General features: G+C 38.5%; 1 protein-coding gene across 5 annotated transcripts in view; it reads left to right on the forward strand.

The window, feature by feature from the left end:
- Positions 1-14,617, forward strand: part of ZNF507 (zinc finger protein 507) — a 47,661-nt gene extending 33,044 nt beyond the window's left edge. For 3 of the 5 annotated variants that reach the window (XM_033415008.2, XM_004284859.3, XM_004284858.3), the window contains 2 exons: positions 9,921-10,055; positions 10,192-14,047. In XM_033415008.2, the coding sequence (XP_033270899.1) occupies positions 9,921-10,055; positions 10,192-10,558 (502 nt within the window). In that variant the 3' untranslated portion in view covers positions 10,559-14,047. Of the gene's footprint in view, positions 1-9,920; positions 10,056-10,191; positions 14,048-14,283 lie in introns of those variants that run through there. The other 2 variants (XM_049702857.1, XR_004479588.2) reach the window with 2 other exon arrangements.
- Positions 14,618-24,842: the final 10,225 nt, after the last annotated feature.

Raw genomic sequence — 24,842 nt, forward strand, 5'->3', positions numbered from 1 at the left:
GGAGAGGACTGGGGTTGGCTGCGTGAACACAGCCTGAAGGGGGCTGGTGCGCCACAGCTAGCCAGAAGGGAGTCCGGGAAAAGGTCTGGAGCTGTCGAAGAGGCAAGAGACTTTCTTGCCTCTTTGTTTCCTGGTGCGCGACGAGAGGGGATTAGGAGCGCCACTTAAACGAGCTCGAGACGGGGGCGAGCTGTGGCTATCAGCGCGGACCCCAGAGACGGGCATGAGACAGTAAAGCTGCCGCTGCAGCCACCAAGAAGCCTGCGTGCAAGCACAGGTCACTATCCACAGCTCCCCTCCTGGGAGGCTGTTGCAGCCTGCTGCTGCCAGGGTCCCATGATCCAGGGACAACTTCCCCAGGAGAACACCTGGTGCCTCAGGCTGTTGCAACGTCAGGCTGGCCTCTGCTGCCACAGGCTCGCCCCATACTCCATACCCCTCCCTCCCCCCAGCCTGAGTGAGCCAGAGCCCCCAAATCAGCTGCTCCTTTAACCCCATCCTCTCTGAGCGGGAACAGATGCCCTCAGGTGACCTACACACAGAGACGGGGCCAAATCGAAAGCGGAACCCCAGGAGCTGTGCGAACAAAGAAGAGAAAGGGAAATCTCTCCCAGCAGCCTCAGGAGCAGTGGATTAAATCTCCACAATCAATTTGATATACCCAGCATCTGTGGAATACCTGAATAGACAACGAATCATCCCAAATTGAGGCAGTGGACTTTGGGAGCAATGATATATTTTTTTTTTCCCTTTTTCTCTTTTTGTGAGTGTGTATGTGTATGCTTCTGTGTGTGATTTTGTCTGTATAGCTTTGCTTTTACCATTTGTCGTATGGTTCTGTCTGTCCAGTTTTTTTGTTTGTTTGTTTTATACTTTTTACTGCTTGTTATCATTGGTGAATTTGTTTTTTGGTTTGGTTCCTCTCCTCTTTCTTTCATTTTTTTTATTTTTAAATTTTTAATTATTTTTTATTTTAATAACTTTATTTTATTTTATTTTATTCTTTCTTTTTTTTCTCCCTTTTATTCTGAGCCGTGTGGATGACAGGGTCTTGGTGCTCCGGCCAGGTGTCAGGGCTGTGCCTCTGAGGCAGGAGAGCCAAGTTCAGGACATTGGTCCACCAGAGACCTCCCAGCTCCACATGATATCAGCCAGCGAAAATCTCCCAGAGATCTCCATCTCAACGCCAAGACCCAGCTCCACTCAGCGACCAGCAAGCTACAGTGCTGGACACCTTATGCCAAACAACCAGCAAGACAGGAACACAGCCCCACCCATTAGCAGAGAGGTTCCCTAAAATCATAATAAGGTTACAGACACCCCAAAACACACCACCAGACGTGGACCTGCCCAAAGAAAGACAAGATCCAGCCTCATCCACCAGAACACAGGCACTAGTCCCTTCCACCAGGAAGCCTACACAACCCACTGAACCAACCTTAGCCACTGGGGGCAGACTCCAAAAACAACGGGAACTACGAACCTGCAGCCTGCGAAAAGGAGACCCCAAACACAGTAAGTTAAGCAAAATGAGAAGATGGAGAAACACACAGCAGGTGAAGGAGCAAGGTAAAAACCCACCAGACCTAACAAATGAAGAGGAAATAGTCAGTCTACCTCAAAAAGAATTCAGAATAATGATAGTAAAGATGATCCAAAATCTTGGAAATACAATGGAGAAAATACAAGAAACGTTTAACTAGGACCTAGAAGAACTAAAGAGCAAACAAACAATGATGAACAGCGCAATAAATTAAATTAAAAATTCTCTAGAAGGCATCAGTAGCAGAATAACTGAGGCAGAAGAACGGATAAGTGACCTGGAAGATAAAATAGTGGAAATAACTACTGCAGAGCAGAATACGGAAAAAAGAATGAAAAGAACTGAGGACAGTCTCAGACACCTCTGGGACAACATTAAATGCACCAACATTTGAATTATAGGGGTCCCAGAAAAAGAAGAGAAGAAAGGGACTGAGAAAATATTTGAAGAGATTATAGTTGAAAACTTCCTTAATATGGGGAAAGGAAATAGTTAATCAAGTCCAGGAAGCACAGAGTCCCATACAGGATAAATCCAAGGAGAAACACGCCAAGACACATATTAGTCAAACTATCAAAAATTAAACACAAAGAAAAAAATATTAAAAGCAGCAAGGGAAAAACAACAAATAACATACAAGGGAATCCCCATAAGGTTAACAGCTGATCTTTCAGCAGAAACTCTGCAAGCTAGAAGGGAGTGGCAGGACATATTTAAAGTGGTGAAAGGGAAAAAAACTTACAACCAAGATTATTCTACCCAGCAAGGATCTCATTTAGATTTGACGGAGAAATGAAAACCTTTACAGACAACCAAAGCTAAGAATTCAGCACCACCAAACCAACTTTACAGCAAATACTAAAGGAACTTCTCTAGGTAGGAAACACAAGAGAAGGAAAAGACCTACAATAACAAACCCAAAACAATTAAGAAAATGGGAATAGGAACATACATATTGATAATAACCTTAAATGTAAATGGATTAAATGCTCCAGCCAAAAGACACAGACTGGCTGAATGGATACAAAAACAAGACCCATATATATGCTGTCTACAAGAGACCCACTTCAGACCTAGGGAAACATGCAGACTGAAAGTGAGGAGATGGAAAAAGATATTCCATGCAAATGGAAATCAAAGCTGGAGGGGCTTCCCTGGTGACGCAGTGGTTGAGAGTCCGCCTGCCAATGCAGGGGACAGAGGTTCGTGGCCCGGTCCGGGAAGATCCCACAGGCCGCGGAGCGGCTAGGCCCGTGAGCCATGGCCTCTAAGCCTGCGCGTCTGTAGCCTGTGCTCCGCAATGGGAGAGGCCACAACAGTGAGAGGCCCGTGAACCGCAAAAAAAAAAGAAAGCTGGAGGAGCACTTCTCATATCAGACAAAATAGACTTTAAAACAAAGACTATTACAGGAGACAAAGAAGGACACTACATAATGATCAAGGGATCAATCCATGAAGAAGATATAACAATTGTAAACATTTATGCACCCAACATAGGAGCACCTCAATACATAAGGCAAATGCTAAGAGCCATAAAAGGGGAAATCGACAGTAACACAGTCAGTAGTAGGGGACTTTAACAGCCCATTTTCACCAATGGACAGATCATCCAAAATGAAAGTAAATAAGGAAACACAAGCTTTAAATGATACATTAAACAAGATGGACTTAATTAATATTTATAGGACATTCAATCCAAAAACAACAGAACATAATTTCTTCTCAAGTGCTCGTGGAACATTCTCCAAGATAGATCATATCTTGGGTCACAAATCAAGCCTTGGTAAATTTAAGAAAATTGAAATCGTATCAAGTATCTTTTCCGGTCACAATGCTATGAGACTGGATATCAATTACAGGAAAAAAATCTGTAAACAATACAAACAATACAGATACACGGAGGCTAAATAATACACTACGTAATAACCAAGAGATCACTGAAGAGATCAAAGAGGAAATCAAAAAATACCTATAAACAAATGACAATGGAGACACAACAACCCAAAACCTATGGGATGCAGCAAAAGCAGTCCTAAGAAGGAAGTTTACAGCAATACAATCCTACCTTAAAAAACAAGAAACATCTCAAATAAACAACCTATCCTTACACCTAAAGCAATTAGAGAAAGAAGAAAAAAAAAACCCCAAAGTTAGCAGAAGGAAAGAAATCATAAATATCAGATCAGAAATAAATGAAAAAGAAATGAAGGGAACAATAGCAAAGATCAATAAAACTAAACGCTGGTTCTTTGAGAAGATAAACGAAATTGATAAACCATTAGCCAGACTCAGCAAGAAAAAAAGGGAGAAGACTCAAATCAATAGAATTAGAAATGAAAACGGAGAAGTAAAAACTGACACTGCAGAAATACAAAGGATCATGAGAGATTACTACAAGCAACTATATGCCAATAAAATGGACAACCTAGAAGAAATGGACAAATTCTTAGAAAAGCACAACCTTCCAAGACTGAATCAGGAAGAAATAGAAAATATAAACAGACCAATCACAAGCACTGAAATTGAAACTGTGATTAAAAATCTTCCAACAAACCAAAGCCCGGGACCAGATGGCTTCACAGGCGAATTCTATCAAACATTTAGAGAAGAGCTTACACCTATCCTTCTCAAACTCTTCCAAAATATAGCAGAGGGAGGAACACTCCCAAACTCATTCTACGAGGCCACCATCACCCTGATAGCAAAACCAGACAAAGATGTCACAAAGAAAGAAAACTACAGGCCAATATCACTGATGAACATAGATGCAAAACTCCTCAACAATACTAGCAAAGAGAATCCAACAGCACATTAAAAGGACCCTACACCATGATCAAGTGGGGTTTATCCCAAGAATGCAAGAATTCTTCAGTATACGCAAATCAATCAATGTGATACACCATATTAACAAATTGAAGAATAAAAACCATATGATCATCTCAATAGATGCAGAAAAAGCTTCCGACAAAATTCAACACCTATTTATGATAAAAACCCTCCAGAGAGTAGGCATAGAGGGAACTTACCTCAGCATAATAAATGCCATATACAATAAACCCATAGCCAACATCATCCTCAGTGGTGAAAAACTGAAACCATTTCCACTAAGATAAGGAACAAGACAAGGTTGCCCACTCTCGCCACTGTTATTCAACATTGTTTTGGAAGTTTTAGCCACAGCAGGCAGAGGAGAAAAAGAAATAAAAGCAATGCAAATCAGAAAAGAAGTAAAGCAGTCACCGTTTGCAGATGACATGATACTATCCATAGACAATCCTAAAGATGCTACCAGAAAACTACTAGAGCTAATCAGTGCATTTGGTAAAGTAGCAGGATGCAAAATTAATGCACAGAATTCTCTTGCATTCCTATACACTAATGATGAAAAATCTGAAAGTGAAATTAAGGAAACACTCCCATTTACCACTGCAACAAAAAGAATGAAATACCTAGGAATAAACCTACCAAAGGAGACAAAAGACCTGTATGCAGAAAACTATAAGACACTGATGAAAGAAATTAAAGATGATACCAGTAGGTGGAGAGGTATACCATGATCTTGGATTGGAAGAATCAACATTGTGAAAATGACTATACTACCCAAATTAATCTACAGATTCAATGCAGTCCCTCTCAGACTACCACTGGCATTATTCACAGAACTAGGACAAAAAAATTCACAATTTGTATGGAAACACAAAAGATCCTGAATTGCCAAAGCAATCTTGAGAAAGAAAAATGGAGCTGGAGGAATCAGGCTCCCTGACTTCAGACTATACTACAAAGCTACAGTAATCGAGACAGTATGGTACTGGCACCAAAACAGAAATATAGATCAATGGAAGAGGATAGAAAGCCCAGAGATAAACCCATGCACATATGGTCACCTTATCTTTGATAAAGGAGGCAAGAATATACAATGGAGAAAAGACAGCCTCTTCAATAAGTGGTGCTGGGAAAACTGGACAGCTACATGTGAAAGAATGAAATTAGAACACTCCCTAACACCATACACAAAAATAAACTCAAACTGGATTAAAGACCTAAAGGTAAGGCCAGACACTATCAAACTCTTAGGGGAAAATATAGGCAGAACACCCTATGACATAAATCACAGCAAGATCCTTCTTGACCCACCTCTTAGAGAAATGGAAATAAAAACAAAAATAAACAAATGGGACCTAATGAAACTTCAAAGTTTTTGCACAGCAAAGAAAACTATAAGCAAGACAAAAAGACAACCCTCAGAATGGGAGAAAATATTTGCAAATGAAGCAACTGACAAGGGATTAATCTCCAAATTTTACAAGCAGCTCGTGCAACTCAACATCACAAAAACAAACAACCCAATCAAAAAAATGGGCAGAAGACTGAAATAGACATTTCTCCAGAGAAGATATACACATTGCCAACAAACACATGAAAGAATGCTCAACATCACTAATCATCAGAGAAATGCAAATCAAAACTACATTGAGGTATCACCTCACACCAGTCAGAATGGCCATCATCAAAAAGTCTACAAACAGTAAATGCTGGAGAGGGTGTAGAGAAAAAGGCACCCTCTTGCAGTGTTGGTGGGAATGTAAATTGATACAGCCACTATGGAGAACAGTATGGAGGTTCCTTAAAAAACTAAAAATAGAATTACCGTACGACCCAGCAATCCCACTACTGGACATATACCCTGAGAAAACCATAATTCAAAAAGAGTCATGTACCACAATGTTCATTGCAGCTCTGTTTACAATAGTCAGGACATGGAACCAGCCTAAGTGTCCATTGACAGATGAATGGATAAAGAAGATGTGGCACATATATGCAGTGGAATATTAGTCATAAAAAGAAACGAAATTGCGTTATTTGTAGTGAGGTGGATGGACCTAGAGTCTGTCTTACAAAGTGAAGTAAGTCAGAAAGAGAAAATCAAAGACCGTATGCTAACACATATATATGGAATCTTTAAGAAATAAATAAATAATGGTCATGAAGAACCTAGGGCCAGGATGGCAGTAAAGATGCAGACCTACTAGAGAATGGACTTGAGGACACGGGGAGGGGGAAGGGTAAGCTGGGACAAAGTGAGAGAGTGGCATGGACATATATACACTACCAAATGTAAAATAGATAGCTAGTGCGAAGCAGCCACATAGCACAGGGAGATCAGCTCCGTGCTTTGTGACCACCTAGAGGGGTGGGATAGGGAGGGTGGAAGGGAGGGAGATGCAAGAGGGAAGAGATACGGGCATATATGTATATGTATAGCTGATTCACTTTGTTATAAAGCAGAAACTAACATACCATTGTAAAACAATTATACTCCAATAAAGATGTTAAAATAAACTGTATTAATAAATATAAATAAAAGCTTTTATTTTATTCTTCTTATACCTTATCTGATGTTTTTCCTTTGTGTGGATCCAAGTTTCTTTTTTTTTAATTAATTAATTTGTTTATTTATTTTTGGCTGCGTTGGGTCTTCATTGCTGCGTGCGGACCTTCACTAGTTGTGCGAGTGGGGGCCGCTCTTCGTTGCAGTATGTGGGCTTCTCGTTGCAGTGGCTTCTCCGTTGCCGAGCATGGGCTGGAGGTGTGCGGGCTTCAGTAGTTGTGGCTCACGGGCTTAGTTGCTCTGTGGCATGTGGGATCTTCCTGGACCAGAGATCAAATCCATGTCCCCTGCATTTGCAGGCGGATTCTTAACCACTGCGCCACCAAGGAAGTCCCCTAGTTTCTTGATCTATATCATTTACCTTCTCTCTAAAGAACTTCTTTAACATTACTTACAAGACAGATCTATTAGCAACAAATTTCAATTTTTGTTTGAGGTGGTCTTTATTTCTGCTGTTTTATTTATGTATTTATTTATTTGGTTGTGCCAGGTGTTAGTTGCAGCATGTGGGCTCCTTGTTGCAGCGTGCAGACTCTTAATTGTGTCCTGCATGTGGAATCTAGTCATTATTGTTTAAAGTATTTCTTCTGTTCCTTTCTCTCTTCTTCTAGTATTCCCATTACACATAGATTACACCTTTTGTAATTGTCCCTTTTTTGGTTGTATATTCTTTTCTGTTTTTTCCAGTCGTTTTTTTTTGTTTGCTTTCTAGTCTTGGAGGTTTCTATCTATTGAGATATCCTCAAGCTTAGAGATTCTTTCCTCAGATGTATCCAGTTCACTAATAGGCCCCATGATAGGCACTCTTCATTTCTGTTATGTATTTTTTATCTCTTTTTGGTTCTGGTCTCTTTTGATTTCTTTTTGGTTCTTTCTTAGAATTTCCATCTCTCTGCTTTCATTGCTCATCTGTTTTCCCAGGCTGTGTATTTTATTCATTGGCGTTCTTAGGATATTAATTGCAATTGTTTTAAATCAGCAGTCTGATAATTCCATCATCCTGCTATATCTGACTCTTGTTTCTTTGCTTGCTGTGTCTCTTCAGCTTTGGTTTTTGCCTTTTAGTATGTCTTGTAATTTTTTCTTGATAGTCAGGCATGGTGTACTGGGTAAAAGGTACTGCTGTAGATAGGCCTTTAGAAATGTGGTTGTTAAAAGTGGGGGGAGAGGAAATGGTCTGTAGTCCATAACTAGGTCTCAGTTTTTTAGTAAGCCTGTGTCTCTGGGCTGTGAACTGTACTTTGCAATCCCCTCCCTCCCCAACCCTTGGTAGACAAGATAGCTGGAGTGGGCTGGAGTTGGGTATTTCCTTCCCTCCAGTCAGATATGCTCTGATAAAACTCCAGTAGGTTAGGCTCTGGTTAAATGATTTCTCCTGAGAATAGACCTTGCTAAGAACAGAATGTTCTGGGACTTTCGTGACGTCCAGCAGTGAAGACTCCATGCTTCCACTGCAGGGGGCACAGGTTCAATCCCTGGTGGGGGAACTAAGATCCCATATGCTTCGTGGTGTGCCCCCCACCCCCACCAAAACAAACAAACAAACAAAAGAACAGAATTCTCTGGCATATCCCAAAGTGGTTCTTTTACCCCTCTGCTGACTGTCTTGTTGTGAAGAAGAGTTCAGGTAAGTTACCTGATTTTTGTTAAGTTTGTAATTAAATATTTAATAAAAATGTCTTTTTAAAAGTACGTTTTCATTTTCCTAAAAAGATAAACATAATTCTGCTCTTAGGTATTTACCTAAATGATGAAAACTTACACTCACACGAAAACCACACATAAATGTTTAATAGAAGCTTTATTCATAATTGCCAAAACTTAGAAGCAGCTAGAAGATGTCCTTCAGTAGAGAAATGGATAAACAAACCAGTACATACATACAATGTAATATTAATTAGCGATAGGAGGGAGAAAAAAGAGCTCTCAAGCCATGAAAAGACATGGAGGAACTTTAAATGTGAATGGAAAAGGGAAAGAAACCAGTCTGAAAAGGCTATATACTGTATGATTCCAACTATTATGTGACATTCTAGAAAAGGCAAAACTATGGAGACAGTAAAAGAATCAGTGATTCCCAGGGATTGGGGGAAGAGAGGGATGAATAGGTGGAGCACAGAGGATATTTAGGGTTAGGAAATTATTCAGCATGATATTATAATGATAGATTCATGGCATAATGCATTTATTAACATACATAGAACTGTACAACACAGTGAGCCCTAATGTAAACTGTAGACTCTAGTTAATAATATATCAATATTGTTTCATCAAGTGTAACAAATATTCCACACTGATGCAAGATGTTAATAATAGGAGGAACTGTATGCAGGGGAGAGAGTGGGTAAACCTTAAACATGCTCTGAAAAATAGTCCGTTACTTTTTTTTAACTACTTCATTCAGTTCAGATTTTACAAAGTATACCCAATTATGTGAAACAACTATTATTTTGAATAGAAACTTTAAGATTATTAATTATTTGTTTTACTTATGAAATCTAAATTGTTGAAGCATTTCAGGACTACTTACATTTTCTGTGAATCTGTAAGCAAGCACAGAGTTCATGTTGAAAATTACTTAATTCTTTCCTGCTTTCTTAAAAAATAGAGCTGTATAGAGTACTGATTTTGTGTATTTGTGTATGTAGGTGTTGTTAAATAATATAGAGCAAAGATTTTTCATATTACTATATTAGAAATCTTTCCAAATACTGTAATAGCTAAAGTAATTTGGGATGTTTGTCCTGATTCTTATAAATTCTTTATAATGTAAAATACTTTATTTCATTGATGCTGAGATATCCACCCTAGGACATTTTAGCCTCTGAAATCAGTATGTCTCTTATAATCAGTGGCATCTTAGATTCAGTGAAATGTGATGTCTAATAAGTCTTCAGGAGAATAAATTTGATAATTGTTACAGAATCATTGTAATTACTAAAAATGATATGGGATCATCTGATTTACTTCATATCTGTCTTTCAGATGCTCTTTGTGTGGGTATGTATGCAGCCATCCTCCTTCTTTGAAGTCTCATATGTGGAAGCATGCCAGTGACCAAAATTATAACTATGAACAAGTAAACAAGGCTATTAATGATGCAATTTCACAAAGTGGCAGGTATTTGATCTTACTGTTATATATAAATAGGTTATTGTTTATAATTATATATGCATTATATATAAAGTTAGGATTAAGTCTACTAGTCTGCATTATAACCAACTCAAGGTTTGATGTGTTCTCTTTTGTTTTTAAGAGTTCAGGGGAAATCCTCCGGAAAGACTGTGTTAAACAGCAGTGAAGAAGGAGCCGATTCTCTCACTGGAAGTTCAGAAAATTTGGTGTCATCCTCAGAGCTGATTTCCCAGGCTCCCAGTGAAGTCGTAGGTACCAACGAGAATGAGAAACTAAACCCTACAAGTAATACCTCATATAGTTTAGAAAAAAACTCCAGTCTGGCCCCTCCTGGCGTGGAGTATTGCGTTTTACTCTTCTGTTGTTGTATTTGTGGTTTTGAGTCTACCAGCAAAGAAAATCTTTTGGATCATATGAAGGAGCATGAGGGTGAAATTGTAAACATCATCCTAAATAAGGACCACAACACAACTCTAAACACAAATTAGGTGGAATAGTTATCTGAAGAGGAAAACAGCAGAAGAGGAAAACAGCAGAAGAGGAATCCTTTAAACCACAGTTTGCCCTTTGTGCTGTCCAGTAACTTACTAGGCACAGAAGAAATAGTTGGTGTGATTTTTGAAGAAATGACAGGTGTGACTTTGGAACGAAATTTGTAATGTAATAAAAGGAATTCCAAATGGATAAGGGGTGATAATATTTAAGCATTTTGAGTGAGGAGAAGTGGGTTGAGGCAGCAAAGATGTACTCTTATCATAACCCTCTGTTACCTGTTAGTTTAAGTGTATTTATTATTAAAAGCTTGTTATAGTGTAGAAATGCAAGCAAAAGAGTTAAGAAAGGGCTTTTCAGGAACTATTCTAAAACTTACTGTTATGAAAGTGTCACAGTCTTAAGCAGAGCTTAATTTTCTTCATTCTCAATTTTGACATGAATGACAACCCTCTTGTGAGAAATGGGAGGCACGTGTCTGAGGGTTTTTTGGTATCAACAAAGGAAAGAAAAGATCATTACAGGGCTTTGAGATGATCAACCTAAATCTTTAGCCAGATTGATAGGAACAAATCATATACTCAATCTGAGATATATTACTTTACTCTTTAGAAAGAAAAAAGAAAAGAGACCTCTAAATCCAAATCTAGATTGTAAACAGGCGTTTACAAAGGAAATTATTGTCTTAAATTTACAGTGAATGTCTTGTGGGCAAAGGAGGAAAGAGGTGAATTCCCACCAGCCTCAAACCAAATCTCAAGGTTCATAAAAATGGTGACTGGTTGAGCACAGTGCACTTCTCAGAGGTTCTTTTCAGAGTGTTGATGGAACACCGCAGCTTCTCAATAGTTACATAGGCCTTCTTATCCACTCTTCTAAACTAGACCAAGCTTGTTGTCTAAAAACAACAAAGTAGGAAAAATTGCATTTGCTTATCAGACCTTGGAAGTAGGTTGAACTGTTAAATAAAAATCATTTGTGGGAAGAGGAATGAAATTCAAAAGCCCCTTAAAATGAGTACTACTATTGAGATTTTACTTCCTGGAGCTTTCTATTTAGTTATACTTAGCATAAGAGATACAACCAAATGTGGCTAAAATGTAGTAAAAATTCAGGTTGTTTATAAAACGTTTGATAACAAACAAAAACTATTTGGGTTTCTCCTATCCAGGAAATTGTATTTTATTGGTGTGCAATAGGACACATGGGAAGCCAACTAAAACTTGCCATCAAATAGATGTAATCTTCTCATTAATTACACATTTGTATTACAGTGTATTTCAAAGAGTGAAGAGAGCAGGGTTTTTGGGGTTTGCTTTTGTAGTTCTGATCATTTACGTATGCATTGTTCTGTTAATGTCAGTTCTGCCTACAAGTCAAAAGGCAGCCAGTGCACCACGCGGTGCACCGTCTTCACGGTGCTCTTTATGAACTTGACTAACATCTTCTAGAGCTGAGGCTGTGCCTCTCATAAAGCTTAGAAAACATCGAAAACAGAATTTCTTGAATAGGATACTCTGTAGACACATTTTAGGAAAAGAATTCTCTTCCCAAAGTCCAGGTATGAATCGAATGAATTAACATTTTTCAGATAGCATTAGGAACTATTTAAGCGGGGCCAGGTAACCTGAAATACTGTCTGATTTGCGTGTTTTTGTTTTGTTTTGTTTTTTTGATTTGCTTTTTAAAATCTAATTTGATGATGATATTTGAACAAACAGAGTTGATTGTAACTTTGCAACTCTTTAATTTACGTAGCTTTAGTTTATTTGTGAAAGTTAATCCATTTCTGGTATCTGGTTTTTAAAAGAGAAAATGAATTCATATATACTAAACTATATTCCGCAAATCCACATGCAGTGGGTTTTCTCATTTTCTCCTGTTTTCAGAATTAAAACAGTTATATTTCATTTCAAATTCAAAAATAAACTTTTAAATGGTTCCATTATTAACTATATTGTTCCCACTTAGTTTTTTCATTACTGGTAGCTCTGACTCAATGTTTCTTTATAAAAATCTATTATTCTGAAAATTAACAACCTTAGAAGAGTTTTTGTTTTATAAATTTTCCTTGGCTTTAATTTTATATAATCATTTGGAAAATACTAATAACCAAAAAACATTCCCAAAATTTCAACAGTGTATTTTTAAATTAACTTTCTTCATTTCCTTAAACTACTTCCATTGACTGTTAAATTTGCCATTTGGAATCATGAATTTAAAATTTCCCTAGCTCATGGGAAAAAATTAACCCAGAAGTTCAAAAGTCTTTAAATATTCATCTGCTCCCAGCCTAAAATATCTTCAAAAGCTTTCTCTTGGCCTATAGGAGGAACCATATACCAAGGATGTTGTGTACCTTCCCATTATGGTTTTGAGGCAAGCCTTAAGTTAACCCTCCCCACTAAGAACAATTGAATACGATGAAGACTAAATATGCAATTTTAATTATAGAATAGATATTAAAATAATCAGCAGGAATTCCTTTATAGGAATAACATTTACTGGTACTAGATCTTTTGCCATGTAATGCTCAGTATTTGTTTTCCCCTCTGAACACTTACAATTCTAAGATTTGACAGTGAAAATAGTTTTTAAAACACTTACTGGATAAGGCAAAGGTGGGGAGGGGGAAGATGATGCATTCCGATCATTATAAATAATACTTTTTCAGGGCTCTATCATTTTCTCTCTTTCTCTAATAATCCAGAATATGGTTGGTATCCCCAGTGTTCTAACAGTACCATGCCTATATTCCACTTGACCTGTAGACTTCAAGTTCTGTGTCCAGCCAGTGCAGTGTAGTGACACTGACTGAAGCCTTTATTCTAGATCTTTCATCTATTTGAGGTAGCTATCAGTGGCTTTGTTATTATTTTCTTTATCTTTTCTCACAAAGCAAATGGTGGGCACCTATGTTTACATTGTATCTTCCTGCAGTGTACTTGGCTTGACAAAGACAAGCAGGCTTCTCTTTTGAGACTTATTATATTTTTAGTTTTCATAGACACTTATTTAATCTTTTTTATTGTACAGCAAGGTGCTCTAAGTAATATTCTATAAAATATATTTAATAGAGATTTGAGTTTGATATTCATGGACATGAATACATGTATTTTTTTAAGAATAAGTATTGTGTAACACTATGGCATTGCTTCTATAGCCAAAGTCTAAAAATTTCTGGAACACTGACATGTAAAGACTACAGTTAATTCTGACACTGTATCTTATTAAAATAGGATGATTTGCATTTTGTAAAATTATCCTGCACATCAAGCTGCATGCCTTAACGCCTAAAACTCTAGGATTATTTTCATGGTAGAACAGTTTATCTGTTCAACAAACAGTGAAGCAAGGTCTTAGCGCTACTTTAACTACCTTTGGAAATACTGTACAATGTTAGAATAATTTATTTTGCTTTACAGAAGTTTGTCATGTATTGACTTTAATATTGTATTTTGGTAATAAATTTTTTGTTAAAAACACTTGCCTCTAAGTTTTATTAACAAAAAGTTATATCCATTCTTATTTTGGAAATGTTGATTTAATCACTTAGAAATTTGGATTTAAATAATGAAGAACTTCCCCAGGCTTAAACTAAGGCTTATGATTACCCTTTGGTAACATGTTAAACTATTGATGACTAGCATTAAACTCTGTTACACAAAGGTAATTGAAAAAGCATTTAGATTGTTTTAATCTTTTAAAAAATTCAATCTAGGAACTCTCCTGGTGGCGCAGTGGTTACGAATCCACCTGCCAATGCAGGGGACATGGGTTCAACCCCTGGTCCGGGAAGATCCCACGTGCCTCAGAGCAACTAAGCCCACGTGCCACAACTACTGAACCTGCACTCTAGAGCCAACGAGCCACAACTACTGAGCCCGCGCCTAGAGCCCGTGCTCCACAGCAAGAGAAGCCACTGCAATGAGAAGCCCACAAACCACAACGAAGAGTAGCCCCCGCTCACTGCAACTGGAGAAAGCCCACGCACAGCAATGAAGACCCAACACAGTCAAAAATAAATAAATAAATAATTTTTTTTAAAAATTCAATCTAATTTTGTAGTTTTTCTCCTTGCTATACAGTTCTTCACTTTATCTTCCAAATCACATCCTTATACGCTTTAAATTCTGATGTATTCAAACTGCTAAAGTAGCTCTCTTAACGGCAGTTAGCATTTTGCACTTGCATTGATCCGTTGCATTGGCAAGTGAAGCTAACATCATCTGACTGTATCATTGGTCTAGTTACACATTTGTGCCCTAGAATCCTGGGCTACCTCGGCTGCGAGTGTCTGAGGCCAAATATTTCTCCCCAAAAGCTTTAATCCCTTGTCCTGTCTCCCCAGGGGCAACATAATTATGTCCTATCTTTTAAGAGCCAAATCCCAAAACCGTCACTAACCTCTGGACAGTTGTAGAAATCTCAGCATGAAAGATCCAGAACATGTGCAGTTTGGTAGCCACCAGCCACATGCGGCTATTGAGCACTTGCAATATGACTAGGATGCTAAGTGTATAATATACAACAGTTCTGAAGACATCATTTTTTAAAAAAGTATCGCATTAATGTTTTTTATATTGGTTGTTGAAATGATATTTGGGATATTTTGGGTTAAATATTAAAATTAATTTCACCTGGTTTTCTATGTAGCTACTATAAAATTTTAAATTGCATATGTGGCTCACATCGTATTTCTGTTGGACAGTGGTGGTATAGAAGAAGGATTAGTAAACTGACAGCCCTTGTTTCAAATCTGGCCTGCCATCCATTTTTGTAAATAGTTTTATTGGAACACAGCCACACCCAGTCATTTACATACTGTATATGGCTATTTTTGAGGTACAACAGCAGCACTGAGAAGTTGTTACAAAGACTGTATGCACCACAAAGCCCAAACTATTTACTATCTGCTTAATAGTAAATCGTTTGATAGAGTTTGCTGACCTGTGACCTAGAACAATGGTATGATCTGTGCTTTAAAGCTCCCAGGAAAAAAAAGCTTCTTATAAAGAAAGCCTTATATAGCATTATTTTATAAATATATTATTTCGTCTCCTGTTCTTCTACAGCCCTACCCATAATTTATGACTTAACCTATTTCAACATCTCCACTACTTAAAGCCAAACACAATTTGTTTAAAGTAACAACATAATTAAATAATAAATAATGCCCCTTTTAAAAAGTATTGTTTTCCTCCTGACAACCTTATGGTGCTGATGGTACCCTCTCTGCTTCACCCTTTCTGTGATGTGGTCATGCCACCGGCATATCTAACTGCGGTTGGGAGGTAACCGTGGCAGCTAATCCACTCAACTGCGGTGACCATTGACTTGCATAATCCAGGATATAAAGAAAAGTCTTAGACACACCTCTTTATAATGAATAACTTGTCTGAGTCTAAAATCAGATTCTGGGGTTGGGTGGCGGTTGTAGTTGGCTTTGATGTAGAACTGTTGACTAAATTGGCAGATTAAGAAAAAGTCACAGTATTCGCCTACATAGATTCTTCCGAATCAAGCAGCAAAGATGTAAAATGAACATTTTTGGCCCTATAAATTCTCAGAGTGAGTTTCTGTTTTTAATTGATGCCATACAATAGATAGTATGTTTTGGTTTATATCTTAGAATTCAAATGACTGTAAGATGCTTAAACCATTTCCAGAGTCCTAGATGTGCAGCAAAATCTGGTTTGTGTGTTGTGTTGGGGGACTGTAGACCTCATTTTTCTGGTGGTACATTAATATACTGCATCCAGTTTTCTCATTTAGACCATAAAGTGTTTGTAAGATTATGACATACTTGGTTTTTATCGATTTTTTTTTCCCAGTATGAGTAATTCCTGTTTAAATTGTTTGCCTTGCGAAAGTTGATTCTAGTAGATCTTCCTTTGAATTAAAAGTTTAATTTTAGGCATCTAATATAAATTCTTACCATTATAGAACAAAATCATAAGATGTTGGTGTTGTTTTGTTTCCTAACTCAACCACGTTTACACCAGTTGTGTCACTTAATCCAGAGAGTAAAGGCACCATTCAGGAACAGTTTGCAAAACTGAATGTAAGACAGATACTTCCATGATAATGCTGACGTAGATGGGGCCTTGGCTTGAAAAGGACATGATGTGTTAGGTGGACGGAGTTATATTTACACAAATCAGAAAATAATGAATCCTTGACCATGAGCTGATAAAATAGACCTATTTTATCTTTCTGATTTCTCAGCTTTATCCTCTGTTAAAAGGAAAAATTAAGAATTGTCCATGTCATTGCCACTGGTATCAGTAATTGTAAAATGTTGAGTTATTAATAAAGTATGTCATCTTAAATATGTACACAATAGAAAATTATGACCTGAAGAGACCCTCAACAAAATAAAACAAGTTATTCATTTTTCAGGTCTTTTATTAGTACCTGATGTTATTTAAAGGCTTAGTGCACATCTCCAGATTTCTGGGTTTTTTCTACTTGTCATTTTATTAATTTTAGTATCCATACTTCAGCAATAATGTGGCTGCATTTTACTGAAACAGACACATCAACCTACATCTTGCTCTTTTTTGTTTATATCTGCAATCCCGTTTAAACTTAGTATTTCCAACCACAAAAGGTGTTAGAAAATTCTGTTTCAGGCTAGTGAGAAAAAGTACAGCAGGATACAGTTCAGATCATAAGCTGTATTTATTTCTGATCTCTACAGCTCACATTCTACAAAAAATAGTTATGCTGGAATAATTAAATAATTGTAGGAAACCAGCGGTTTCCAAGTTATCTTCATTTTCCAAGCCCTTCTCCATATGAAGCATGAGAATACAACTGGTGAGGTCGTGCCTTTCCATAATGCTAAGATTGGAATCCATGCAGGGTATCACCCTGTAGGTTAAAAAACTAAAAATGAGGCTCTTCAGAATCTGTGCCCAGCTGGAGCACCCCTGTGCTCCGTGTGCAAATGCTGATAAAGAGGCTCCAGTGTACTATGTGACACTTTTTAAAACTCACTTTGTAATCACAGGAAAAAAGTGTGGATCTTCCTAACGGGAAAGCGGTCACTGTGTCCCATCTGAAGCAAGGGGAGGACATGGGTGGTGGACGGCCTGCCAGCTGCACACTGAGTGGGTATTTTGCTACCTCAGCTGGTTTGAAATACAGTTTGGCTTTACCTTTTTGAACCTCTTGTAAGTTCAGTTATGTCTTCTATTTTCTGAAATGTGAAATTGGTTTTATAATACCAACCTCAGAGTTATGTGGACTAAATGAGAAGATCGTCTGTAAGATACCTAGTTGAGTTCCGACAGTTCTGGATGGTGTTGGTTCGAAGCCATGTGACCTTGAGTAAGGCATTCAACCTTTTTTTGAGCCTCAGTTTCTTCATCAGTAAAACAGATGGTAATACTTAAACCTTGTAGGGTTGTTGTGAAGATCAGCAACCATGTGTATAAAAGGCCTGGCCATCTGTGAGCTCAAACAGTGGTTCCTATCATGGTTTGAGCACTCACTGTGTGTGCTGGGGGCAGGGACGCATTAAACGCCCTTATAAATCATGGTATCAAAGCTACGTGTTACAGCCTTGGAAAGGACTCTAAGATCCATACTGCTTTGTGTTTTGAGGAAGGATACTCACAACAAAATATCATATCTCTTAAAATATACCCAAAAAAGACAAACCTGGTACCTAGAATATTGTATACAATTCATGTCACATCTAAAAAGACAACAGCCTGGGAGAAAGTGTCAGAACATTACCCTATTACCATCACATTAAGTTCATATAATCATTCTCTCACAACTATAAACCGCCATTAAGGACTATGTGAAAATGGCCCTTTCCCTAAATCAGCTGATGAGCGGGCAGCATTGGCAAAACTTAGGCCCAAGGAGAGAGAATGGTATTTCAAATTGTATACGCTCAGTATAATCAGCCGCTAAGTATACAGGATTGAGTGCCATGCACTGGACCATTAGGGAAAGGTAACAGTTCTTGGAAACGGTGAGAAATGGCCTGGCTCTGACCATGCAAAGCTCTCACACGGAACTCAGTCTTCTAACCATCGCACAAGGACTGTTTCACCTGCAGGACTCGGGTGCAGAGCAATCCTAATTCTGAAGCATACCTGCAGTCCAGCCCTAAAGCCAGCCTCTTCATATGGGGTGCTGTCCTGTGGGCCTGGGATGTAGCTCTGCTAGTTTCACCGAGGAGACTTATGACCAGGTCGGAAAACGGCAGAACGGGCAAAGATAAAATCCAAACCAGCATTTGCGTTTAACCATTATCCACTGATGTAACTCAACATTATTTCCAGTCTCCCCCCACACCCCCAACACACACACACATACACTTATGCATAGTGAAAATACAAGAGAAAAGTTAAACTCTACAATTTGGCCAGTGTTCCAACCACCAAAACTTAATCTGTATCAGCGTTTCAACCTTTTTTTCATTATCACGTCCCTAAGGAACTTTTTTTTAGACTTTTCCTGATCCCCCCCCTCCATGAAATTTGAATATCTAAGATATACTGTATATCTGCACTTTATACATTAAAAGAATAAGGTTTTTTTCAACCCCCAAGAGCCAATTTTCTCCCTGTTGGGGGTGGAGGGGGTAATATCACCACGCAGAACGTATGCTCATATAAATGAACTGGTTGGTGACAGTTGTGAGAGGAAACAAACTTTGTTTCCTGGTATCTTGACTGAAAAAAATTTAAAGCCATCAAGAGACTGTGATTAAAAACCTCTCAAAGGTAGCTGTATTCGTTCCTCCATCATGTGGGGAGCACAAAAGGACAGAGCCTACCTACTCCAATCTCCACACAACTACTGGGGTCGTTTGAGTCCTAGCAGCTTTCAGGCCTGGTGAGATGCAATGAAGCCTGTGAATTCCTAAGCATAAGTCCTTCAGGCTAGTTTATTAACATCCATGGGTGGACTCAGGAAGATCTGGGGACAGCACGTGGTTAAGTGTTAGTGAAAATCCAACCCAGTGCTAGATTAGCCATAATTTAAGGCATGATAAAATATCTGAATTTGAGGGTATTAGAAACACATACATTTCTGGCTGAAAGTCCTACTTCGTCCTACAAAAAAAAAAAAATCCCAAGCCAGACTGTACACCTTGGCATCTGTTAGTAGGAAATGTCTATTTCTAGGGTTTTTAGACACCTGTTGTATATACCTGTTTTGCAGGGAATGACATTAGAGCAGTCCAAGGGAACAAATTGGAAAGACCAGCCAAGGCTGGTTTGTGGACTAGAAGAGCCAACATCTAGGAATCATCACACTTCGCCAAAAGCTTATTACGTGATAAAGCACCATCATCTGCTTTAATTGGATAACCTGACTATTCGTGTCCTTATTCAAAAACATACAATAGTTATTCTAACCATGGAAATGGAAAAGAAAGGCGTAGGTGGAAACAGCAGACAAGTAGAGGGAAGAAGAGTACCAGGTGTTGAAGAAAATGAACCAACCTTGACAATGTTTAAATATTTTGTTAACTTTATTTAATAGAGTCCTTGGATAATTATACACCTATGCTAATCTGCCTATAAATTTCATTCTTCTAAACCATTACAAATCTAGTTAATACGAAGTTGATCAAAGGAAGAGAGAAAAAGTAACTAACAATATTACATAATACCTTTTCTTAAGAATCTTCCCAGGGAAGGAGGCAAGTATTTTAAAGGCCGGGGGGGGGGGGGGTATGGGGAAGGACTCAGGTGTAATGCTGATTCCTGTGCAACTCTGGAATGATCTGTGAGCACTGAGAAAGCTGATCTCCAGGACTCAGCATGGGTTGCCTAAGACCAAGAGTGCCAAACTAGGCTCGGAAGAATGCCGTAGACACGGCTGATCTCTGAGGTCTCTGACATGGGTCATACGCAAGGAGTGTATAAAACAACCCATGGGATGTAGGAAGAACATATTAGGATTTCCATATATTGCAATACATAATGTGTATATATATGTATGTATACACACACATATGCGTGCACACGTTCACACACAGAGAGGACAAACATTTTTGATTGATGAAGTTTTGAGATCAGAAAGTTTGGAGACCACTGCTCTGACTTTTACTAAGACACTTGAAAAACCAACCCTGTGGACGAGGTGGCAAAATAAGATTGCATGAAACTACTGTTGCAAAAATATGTGTAAGTGGGCCAAACTGTCTCCAACTGAATATGTGTTTCTGTAAAAGAATACTCAGTATTGTAAAGATCTCATTTCTCTCAAAGACTTCTTTACCTTTTATACAATTCCAGTAAAATAATCTCCATGGATTCTTTTTTGGAAACTGGTAAAAGATTATAAAGTTTATATGAGCAAGAAAATATGCAAAACTTGCCAGAACATGTGTTTAAAAGAAATACAGTATGTAGAACTGTTGCAAACTAGTTCTTTTTAAAAATCATTTAAACACAATAAATGAGTTTACAAATAGGCCATATACATACTAGAATTAGTATGTGATGCAGATAATTCAAATCAGTAAGGTAAGAATGATGGTGAAACAACTGATTCTCCAATTAGAAAAAAAATTGTCAGATCTCTCTCTTCATATTAAAAAGGTGCAATATTTTTTAAAACTAGGAAAAAGTATTTTTAAAATTTTACAATCTTGGGATGGTAAAGGTTTTCCTAAGTATGTTGGAAAAACCCAGAAGCTTTTATAAAGGGAAGATGATAGACTTGATAACAGAAAATGGAAAACCAATGCAAAGCGAAACACACTATATGAAGTACACAACACTGAGAAATACCTGCAAGGTATACAACAGAAAGTTAATATCCAGGGACTTCCCTGGTGGTCCAATGGTTAAGACTCCGCACTTCCATTGCACGGAGCACAGGTTCGATCACTGGTCAGGGAACTAAGATCCCACATGCCACGCGGTGCGGCCAAAAAAAAATGTTAAAATCCATAATCTATAACTAATCCCTTTATATAAAGATTAAATCGATGATTGGCCAAAGAACATGAAAACATAAATCACAGAAAAAGAAATACAAACAGCCAATAATGTCCTGATATTATCTCCACCTAATACATTTAAAATGATATATCATTTGTCGCCTAAGATTGGCAAAGATTAAAAATATCCATTGTTGACAAGGACACTGAAATAAGCCCCGTAATGCACATTGGTGGAAGTGTAAATTAATACAATTTTTAACCTTTTGTAATGTAGTTTGCCAATGTTTATCCTAATTTAAATTCTAGCAATTCTATTTCTAGAAATATATCCTAAAGAATTACATAAATATAAGGATATTCTCTATGCACTGCATGTAACAGGGTAAAGCTGGAAACAATCTAAATGTCCAATTAGAGGGCAATATTAAATAAATGATGATACATCCATACAGAGGATGACTACTATATTGAATACCCATCATTGTATAACAAAATTACCCCTAAACTTAGTGGCTTTAAAACAAATATAAACATTTATTATTCTTACCGTATCTGTGCATGAGATATTTGGGAGTGGCATGGATGACATGGAGCTGGCAGATCTTCCTCCTAGGTGGCTCACTCACATGGCAGGCTGGTTGTTGGCCAGAGGCCAGGTGCCGCCCATGTGGCCTTCTCTACACGATGTCTGAGTGTCCTCACAACATGGTGGCTGGCATCCCCCATAAGTGCGCAATCCAAGAGAGGATAAGGCTAAAACTAGGATGTCTTTATGACCTGGCCTCAGAAGTCCCACACGGTCACTTCCACCGTATTCTATGCATCACACAGAAAAGCTATGATTCAGTGAGAGGGGAGTATATAAATATCAAGCAGCAAGGATCATTTAAGCTGAAATTTAAAGGCTGAATAGTAGTTAAGTCAGGCACTTATAAAAACTTGGAAATTTATGAATAGGAAGTAGGGATGAGGCTGGAGAGGTAAATGGAGCCTGACTCACAGCAGTACTTTCAAGCTTGTTAAGGAGCTTTTTATATAAAGCCAGTAAGCCACCAAAAGACTTATATCTTAGTAAGATCAGTATGTTTTTTATATGGAGGGTGGACTGAGTGGACAAGGCCAAAGGGCAGGAATGGTGGTAAGGCAATCGGTTAGCAGACTATTGAAATGATCCAGACAAAAAATTGTGCCTTGGATTACAGTAGTGGCAATGGAGATGGGGAAAAGTTGGGCAAGTCCTGAGATATTTAGGAATAAACCCAATGGGACTCAGTGTTTGACTGGATATATGGGCTACACAACAGGGAGGAATCAAGTTTGGCTCCTAAGTTATTGACAGCAATTAGGAAAAGGGGGCACATGGGATGAAAAGTAGGTTTGGGGATTAGAAAAAGTTTAATTTTTAACGAGTTGAGTTTGAGTGCTCTGCACACATGGAAATTTCCAATAGGCACTACATGTATGGGACCTGGCTGTCAGGAGCTATGCCTGGACATAAACACTTACAAGTGATCAGAATATCACTGGAAATTGGAGCCATGAGCCAGAGAGGAAGAGTTTACATGAGACTGAAAAGGAATGCCAGAAAGGTAGAGAGGAGGAATACTGGGAGAGTCTATTGCCACAGAAGGGAAGAGTGATCCAGAGTTCATACTACTAAGCCAAACTACTGAAAACTGAACAAACATCGTACATCAGACAGGAAAAAGCCAATGGAGAAGGAGAGCTCTCTCCCTTGGTCCAACGCAAGATGCTTTTATGGGAAGGATGTGACTTCCCATAAGAAGACATTAATGACTTCGCGTGCAGTGCTTCTCAAAGTGTGACGTACATACAAATAACCTGGAGATTATATTAAAATGCAGATTCTGATTCAGTAGGCCTTGGGGAGAGCCGGAGAGCCGACATTTCTAAGGTCCTAGGTGATGCCAACACAGCTGGTCCACAGACAATATTTTGAGTAGCAAGGTCCTGCTATGGCTCTCAAACTTTGCTGAACACAGACCCACATGGAGAACTTCTTAAAACCAATTATTTGTCCCTGACCCCTACAGATTATGATTCGGTAGGTATGTCTAGAACCCGATAAAATTTCCAACAAGCTCCCTTATGATGTTGATAGTGATGCCACAGGTTTCCAGGCCATACTTTTGAGCTGAACTGTTCCAGCACAACTTAACTATTGCTGGCCCCAACAGAGGAAAAGCCAGATCCCACTGGGTTTCAAAACACAATGCAAACAAGTATTCCTGTAGACCTCTGCAGTCACAGCCCATGACCAGAGGTCAATAGGGGCAAAAGTCTACCGCTCATTACCCATCACCCCCATGGTTGCTGTATCAGAATGAATTCATTCTTAATTAACTTATTTATTACCAAGACTTACCCTCAGCAGTGGATGTCTATTGCTCTCAAAGCGTTATTTTGCTTAGTAAAGCCATTTCATATGAAAACAAGCAGCTGCTAACAAGTACTATTTCCTTTACTCAAGGGACGCATGTTTCACAACAGACATTTTTTTCCCCAGTGCGCAAGACAGTTTAAGAAAAAACCCTACATAATAAGGTGGGGAGGAGAGGGGGAATTCTACTTAAGGAGGAATCAATTCACATATGTATTTATTAAACACACAAATGTATCTTATGTAAAGCATCTTAAGGCGAAAGAGAAAGATTATAAATATACAGTCCCTGTTCTCAAGTCCATAACATGAAAAAAAGACACCAACAATCATGTTAAACACGACAAATGCCACCTGAAAAAACAGCTGACATTTATTTTTATTAAAACCACCAGCAGATACCTCAACCCATTGACACAGAATGTGTGTCTGTTATTAACAGCAACAGACACACAAAGGAGGAGGAAAATATCAAACAGGGGAAACAAGGAAAGGCACCTGGAATTAGACAGACGAGCAGTCCTCTTCACAGGTGGAAGACCCAGAGGACCATTTCTTAATAAAAATCAATTAACATGTGCTCGGAGAATCTGCTAACAAAAGGCTTTACCTACTGTTCATCAAAGTGTGATTAAGAAAGATATCCACGTATACAACACAGCAACTGCCCTCCGAAAAGGCTTACACTCTAGTTTGGAGACAGAGTAACACAGGAGCCTAAGAAGACAGAGGAACGTATTCTACACAAAATTTGGAAGAAGACAGCGCGCCCTGCCCCCCTCGCCAAAAAGAGGCGCGTCTTTGGAGATGCGAAAGTACCTCACTGGCAGTCGGTAAAAGACTTCCAAACACAGATCACCGGCAGTTGGGGCCTGGGGGTGTTGCCGAGACCCGAGAAGGGGGCGCGCCAGGCCTTGGCAACGCGGTTAGCTGGGAGATGTCCGAGTGGTCGGAC

The sequence above is a fragment of the Orcinus orca genome, chromosome 20, assembly GCF_937001465.1.
Source record: "Orcinus orca chromosome 20, mOrcOrc1.1, whole genome shotgun sequence".
NCBI classification, from domain to species: Eukaryota; Metazoa; Chordata; class Mammalia; order Artiodactyla; family Delphinidae; genus Orcinus; species Orcinus orca.